Source organism: Cryptotermes secundus, unplaced genomic scaffold (assembly GCF_002891405.2).
Source record: "Cryptotermes secundus unplaced genomic scaffold, Csec_1.0 scaffold355, whole genome shotgun sequence".
Classification (NCBI taxonomy): domain Eukaryota; kingdom Metazoa; phylum Arthropoda; class Insecta; order Blattodea; family Kalotermitidae; genus Cryptotermes; species Cryptotermes secundus.
In genome coordinates, this window is record NW_019737088.1 from 1,749,547 (window position 1) to 1,756,926 (window position 7,380).

The window sequence follows — 7,380 nt, forward strand, 5'->3', positions numbered from 1 at the left end:
AGACAAATGTTTACCTACACGGACTTTACTGTACGTTTCGTTTAAACACATTTTAATCAACCTAACTAGTTTCATGGGTATCCCAAACTCTATCAGAATATTATACAATACTTCCCTCCTAACTGAATCGTAGGCTTTCTTGAAGTCTATGAATAGCTGATGTACTGTCTCATCGTACTCCCATTTTTTCTCCAATATCTGACGAATGCAAAAGATCTGATCTGTAGTTGATCTGTTATGTCGCAACCCACACTGATGATCCCCAATAATTTCATCTATATATGGACTTAACCTTGAAAGAAGAATATTGAACAAAATTTTATATGAAGTTGATAGCTGTGATATCCCCCAATAATTACTATCACCCTTCTTGTACACTGGTGCAATAATAGACTCCTTCCACTGATCAGGCAATTTTTCCTTATGCCTAATAGAAGTAATTAGATTGTGGATCTTAGAACATAATATACGTATTTCGCCTCCTGCTTGAATAAGTTCTGCCAGAATTTGATCACTACCTGGCGATTTATACTGCTTCAATTTTGCAATAGCAATTTCAACCTCAAAGGGGCTAGGATCAGGTATTAATGGCTCAGCTGTATGGATTTCTGTCTGCCTGACATCACTGACCCTATGTACATTCAATAACCAAGAGAAGTAGTTCGTCCACCTATTCAAAATGTTGTGGGAATCTGCAAGCAGATCACCATTCTCATCCTTCACTAAGTTACTGCTAGGCTGGAAACCCCTCTTAAAGTCATTTATTCCTCTATACAGGTCTCTAATGTTCTTGTTCTTACTGTTCATTGCAAGCTCATCAATTTTGTCTTTCAGATATTCCCTCTTTTTGTTCCTGAAATGCCTGCTGGCTTCATGTCTTATATTGTTCAGATTATCCCCATTTAACTTGCTTGGATCCTGTAACCATTGCAATTTGGCCTTCTTTCTTTGCTCTAATAATTTTGAGCATCCTTCATCAAACCATGGCTTATGCTTCTTCGGTTCATAATAACCTAGACTCTTTGGCAGACATTTTTATATTCTCTCTAATAGTTTCCCAAGCTTTATTAACATCCACCTCAGTTTCCAAGTTTTCCATAGCTGTGAACCTATTTGAGATTTCAACACAATACTGCTCTTTAGCCTCTACCTCAAGTAATTTCTTGAGATTGAACCTCTCCATATGAACTCTGTGTGTTGTTTGTTTGCTCACTGCCAGCCTTTCCCTAACCTTTGCCGCCACCAGGTAGTTGTCAGTATCACAATCTGCTGCCCTGAATGATCGGACATCAAGTATACTTGAGTGCCGTCTCTTAGCTATCAAAATATGGTCTATTTGATTGTGTATCTTCCCATCAGGAGATGTCCAAGTAAATTTATGGATGTTATGATGTGGGAACATTGTACTTTTGACAGTAAGATTCTTTGATGTGGCAAAGTTTACTACCCTAACTCCATTATCATTACTAATTTCATGTAAACTCTCATTCTCAGTCGTCAGTTTGAAAATGTCTTCCCTCCCTACTTTGGCGTTGAAATCTCCTAACAAAATTTTCATAGGGTACTTTGGGAATTTATCAAATGCATGTTCTAGTTCTTCATAGTATCTGCCCTTTATGTCATCAGTGTTATCTTCTGTTGGTGCGTGAACATTCATAACAATGTGCTTTTGTTCATTTTCATAACATAATCATTTTTTATGGTGAGGAGTTCTTAGCCCCACGCCCAACCCCCAAGCTGGAGGGCCACCCATTGTCGGCTGTCTGTGACTGCTTATTCAGTATATTTGCAGCTTCCCTCCAAAACTGGAGGGCGTCTCCTCCATCTGCAACCTGAGGACGCGCCATGCCGTGGTGACAAGGGACCCACCTAATACAGTCCAGTTAGATGTACATTTTCTTTTTATTTCCCAAATCTGCCATCATCTGGATTTATTTTCATTACTATTTTTAAGCCAGTTGTTCTCAGCTAACAACTGGCTTGTTTATATAACTTACTTATAGCACCTATTGTCCATTGTATAGTGTCATTTACAAAGTCTCTGTTTTGCAGGTATACGATGACAAAATCTACAGCCATTATATTCATACTAGGATTTGCACTCCTCTTCAAATTGGAAGAAAAGGTAAATATTTTTACTTGTCGGAAACACGCACATACAGCAATACAACACATGCAGGCACAAGAGAAGGACACATCACAAGACGCAGTATACACAAAATATAGGAAGAACGACTCTCATAGCGGAAGATTGATATAATACGCGAGTTTGAAATATGACGTATAAGATGATAAATCTTAACAAAAACTTTAATATATAAATTTTATTACAGTACATGATGAATATACATTTTAAATCATTTTATAAACGACACATGATGGCGAGCAGTGCAATAGTTTAACGTAAATAACACACCTGAGGATGGCACAGCGATGCCGAAACATGTAGTGAAGTGACAAGTGAGACTGAGTGCACTAGAAGACGGTCAGTACATACACATCATGGACATTGAAAATTCAACAGCAAAATTATGCACTTCCTCTCTGTAGGTATGGTTTCCACAGATAACTCTCCAATTACATATTCAAGCTTTTGAAATTGTGAGTTCACTAATGTGCATTCTGCGAACTTGAAAATTCCTCGAAAGACAGCTTTATTGAAGTGGCATAACAGCAGAAACAACAAACAACAAACAAACAGCAGTCTGGAGGAATCTGTTTTTTTTTTCAAAGGTCAGTAATGTAATGCTGAATTAAACACTGCCATTTATTCTTGCCATCTTCTGATCCTATAATAACTAAACGAGCTTAGTATTATATTTGGTTTCCATGAAAGCAACATAACAGCAACTGGCAAACATTAAATTAACATTGTTCTGTCTAAGCTACTCATAATTACACAGTAACCTTGATCATCTAGCATTCAAATGTCTGGAATTTTCTTTCAACTGGCAAATATTTCAAAGAAAATTCACAATTTTTATTGAAGTTATATGAAAACGAATTTGCATTGCTCACATATGTGTTGTTTTGCCTTTGTATTGGATTTTTATAAGAGTTTTTCTCATGCACCTAGCAGATTCATGTAACTGGCAGACCCCATTCTCCATACATGCCAGGTAACAGGGAGTTTATTTCATGAATTTTTAAAATGATAGCAGTGAACACAACAGGTAAAGAATTCGTATTTGATCAAAGATACTCTGTATAAAGTTGTTCTGGGCCTGAACACATTACCACGAATGTGTGAGAGGGGAGTGGAGATGAAGCTTCACACACTTTGTAACCTCTGCACTAGATGGAGGTTTGTAGCCAATTTCTCACACAGGCCTCTTTCCCTCCAGACAAGGAGCTTTGGTTCCCATTGGATAAGAGACTGAGCGAGCCTAATTATCAGGCTTGACATGATGTTCAAGAAAACGTCTCTGTTCATGCCAGGAACAGAACTATGGTCATTCAGTCTGTAGTTAAATCACTCCATTGATTGAGCTGAAGTTTGAGAACATTGGCATTTCAGTCATCTAAGCAGTCATGGGCTATAAGGAGTAGTATCTTCCTTCTGTTAATGTTAATTCAATTGTATGGTATGCACCTTTCTCACAAATGAGGCTCTGGTGGCTATGTCAAGATGTGTGACAGATAAATCTAGTGTGCAGGAAATGAAAATTACCACAATTTAGGCTAACATAATTTTGTACCTGATAAGAAGTAGGTCTTCAGTGTTATCATATCTGTGTATGTATTCATCCAACTGAAGCCTGGTGGTTGCATGGCTTAATCTTGAACCCTGAAGATGGAGATAGTACGTTCCTCTGAAATGCTGGTAAACTTAGTTCTGTTACACAGTGTAATATGCCAGAAGATGCTACCCTTCTGTTATCATATGTTTCTAACACTGATGTGAACTTCATTTGGGTTCATACTGGTAATTGCAATGCAATAAATTACACTACCTGCCTCAGCAGATAATTTAATGCACTTTTGAGAGGCAACATGTATTACTGACAGCAGAGCCTCACTTGATTGGTTTAGCTGTGATTGTGTTAGAGTCAGAGCTGCAGTACAACTGTCAGCCACTAACTTGTTTCATTTTGAATATAATGTGCAGTGAGCACTGGGTTCAGAATGCACTAAACTGAATGCAAATGCATGCACTTTCACTGTATTCATGTTGCTCTTCACTTGTTCCAGTCATGGACCTTGTGTATCATTGTAGTCATGATATCTGGTGGATTATTTCTCTTCACCTATAAGGCTACAGAGTTCAACTTTTTGGGGTTCATACTTGTTTTAACAGCATCATTCACAAGGTTAGTAATGGACATGAATTATACTTCTATTAATTAAATTCAAGAAATATGACTTAAGTGCTATGGATTTTTCCTCTGAAGTGTTCTGTTTTTGTGCCATGACTCCTGTGAGGGCTGAATGGGTGACTGAAGATTCCTTCTTGTTCACTTCTCTAGTAATGTAGTCCATCATCATATCTGTCCACATCCTGTCTCTTCCTTTCCAAGTCTATACTTTCCTGGTCCATCCTTCCTTTCTCTTCTACTTCAATTCCACTGCCATTTTAGGTATTCTGTCTTTTTCATTCACATCACATATACATACATGGATTCAAACATTTTTCAAGTCGTGCATGAACTCTTAAGCCAGGATATGTATCTTTCTGGCATGTCCTGGTCATGTGAGGGTTAAGTATTAGACAGAAGTTTCCATCTTTGTCCTTCCACAGTTTTGACCTAGTTGCTTTTGTCCATCACTGTCAGATATTTCTTTGTAAATTTATTGCATACAGAATATTATAGTCCAAGGTCTACAACTGTTTTTGGCATTCCCTTCTATTAATTTACATTACATTGTTTTGATGTGTTTTATACAGTGGGCTTCGGTGGACTTTAGCACAGCTTGTGATGCAGAAATCAAAACTGGGTTTGGAAAATCCCATAGACATGGTGTATCATGTGCAGCCATGGATGATTGTGCCCATACTACCCCTTGCAATTGGTTTTGAAGGTTTGTATTAATGGGAAGGAATTTTTCTGCACTTCTTTCCCCAGAATGGAACTTGCTGCACATGAATGAGGGTTCTCATACAATATATTTAATTTTGCTTTGTGGTTTGGACAAGTTTCATAAAGTGGACACATGCTGGGGAGGTTGTGTCCATCCATCTGCATATTTAATTCCCAGAATGCACATTTTGATAAAGTTTCATGTTGGGATTCCACACTAAAATTTGCTGACCTTCATGGTGCAGGCTCTTATTTAGAAGTAGGAAGTCATACAGTCAGTAAACAAAAATCCATGTTTTTAAGGACTCTGAAGTTCACTACCAGTCTTCACAAAAGTCTGCCACTGGACAATGCTCTGAACTAAAATTGTCATATTAATTTTTGCTCATATTGGTCTACATGAAGTTCAAAGTGAACTTCTCTGTTATCAGAATATCAGTCTAGAGGATACAGAACATTGCCTCTGTAATGATCATTAGAGGTAAAGTTGTCCCTGTGGTTAATAAAACACTACATCATGAAGGCATGTGGGGAAGTTGAAGTATAGATGCACACAACCAAGACCTTGGTACTAGGTGGAGGTGAGTGGTCAGCCTCATGTTTTGGCTGCTTTATTGGTCCTTGGATAGGAGGCTGGGTGAGTCTCAGAACTAATCTGGATGCTGTGGAGAAAAGAAAAATCTCTTGCTACTGCTAGTACTTACACCCCAAGTCCTTGGTTGTCCAATTTGTAGCCCAACCTGTATAGTGGCTTCTCTTTACTTATCTCTAATGATCATTCAGGCATATAGTAATGAAGGTAATTTCTTTTCTAGGTGTGGCACTGGCCAGCAACTGTAAATTCTTCCGTTATCATGATGCGAATGTTTTTGTCATCACTTTGCTGCAGATTATAGCAGGGGCTCTTCTGGCATTCTGCATGGAAGTCGCAGAGTTCATGGTTGTCACACACACTTCCAGCCTCACCCTGTCTGTGGCAGGCATCTTCAAGGTATGAAACACAGTCTCACAAGTATTTAACCCTTTCAAGTTTAGGGTTATTCTTATCCTTCTAGGTTAGGTTCTTGCAGTACATTAAAGAATCAGTGTGTCTTATCCTTTATGTTCATGTCATGACTGTGTCTCAGCATTGTGTTTTAGTTAAAATGTAAGTATGCAGGCAAAACATCATTAGTTTCATAATATATCATAATTGTAATGTTGATTAATGACAATTGATATATACTAGCAGAAGTACTTTTTTTTATCGTTTTCTAAACAGACTCTACTGAAACAATTAGATCGTTTATTTTGTGTGAAAATGTTGTAAATATATTTGCCTTTATGTTCTTTAATTTGCACATCATTTTTATGATCTTCTGAACATGTTTCATTAGAGTAGTTACCATGAAAACGCACTCACGTTTGCCACAGCCTCAGTGCTTTTCTCATGAGTGAAAGATGTAGGAAAGAAACTGACCTGGACCTGAACTGATACATGTAACAACAAAATTAACATGCTTGTGAGCTTTCCTTCCAACAGCAAACAACATTTATGTCAACTCCTGCTATCACATTCTGAAAAACCATCATTCCAAGGTCTGTGTCACTTGATGATTGTTGAACCGCTCCCCCCCCTCTCTTCTTCGTTTTCTTTTCTCGCGGTACATGTACCGCTAGTTGTACTTTCCTCTACTAGCACATCAGAAGATAGAATTCAGGAGGAGCAGCCCTCATCTTTGGCTCTGTTGTCGCGTTCACAAGCTCTTCAGGGTGTTCATGGAATATCCAAGCATTTACGGAGGAGATAATATACAAGTATATGCAGGCTTTCAAAACAACCAATAACAATTTTTAATAGGCAACAGAACAAAGGAGACACACACAATATACAGAAAAAAATAGAGCAAGGCATGTAATGTCGTGGTGCAGGGGGGCGTGGAGTTAGCCTCCTCTGCCACCACTGTTACGCCGCCAGTAGGGGGCCGTGGAGGTATCCTTCCTTGCCTCCACCGTCACTGGCTCTGTAAGGAGTTATCACAATCATCCTAGCTCACCCTTAGCTAGGATTCTCCTGTTCGGGGTTTCCTTCTCGGTAAAAGCTGCCACCATCTATTTTCTGTCCTTTCAATCGTGGGGACTACTCCCTGACAGGTAGTCCTTGCTCCTTGACCACTCCTCCCATAGCTTACCGGTAGCGACTTAATACTTTATTAATACACTTTATCATTATATCTTAAGGGGCGTTGGTATCTAGGCTACTTAACTCTGCCGGTGTGGCAGGTACCTATCCCTGTTGTCTTTCTTTGTCTTCGGCTGCCACTGCTCCTGTGTCAGTTCAGCCCTCGCTCGGTCAGGATTGCTCGGGATCGGATGTGGGAAA

The 7,380-nt window shown here is 38.9% G+C and overlaps 1 protein-coding gene across 6 annotated transcripts in view; it reads left to right on the top strand.

Moving 5' to 3' along the window:
• LOC111870059 (solute carrier family 35 member C2) overlaps positions 1–7,380 on the top strand; it is a 42,843-nt gene that overhangs the window by 29,302 nt on the left and 6,161 nt on the right. For all 6 annotated transcript variants that reach the window (XM_033753662.1, XM_023862022.2, XM_023862023.2 and 3 more), the window contains exons 4-7: positions 2,053–2,125; positions 4,192–4,310; positions 4,886–5,019; positions 5,834–6,009. In XM_033753662.1, the coding sequence (XP_033609553.1) occupies positions 2,053–2,125; positions 4,192–4,310; positions 4,886–5,019; positions 5,834–6,009 (502 nt within the window). The remainder of the gene's footprint in view (positions 1–2,052; positions 2,126–4,191; positions 4,311–4,885; positions 5,020–5,833; positions 6,010–7,380) is intronic.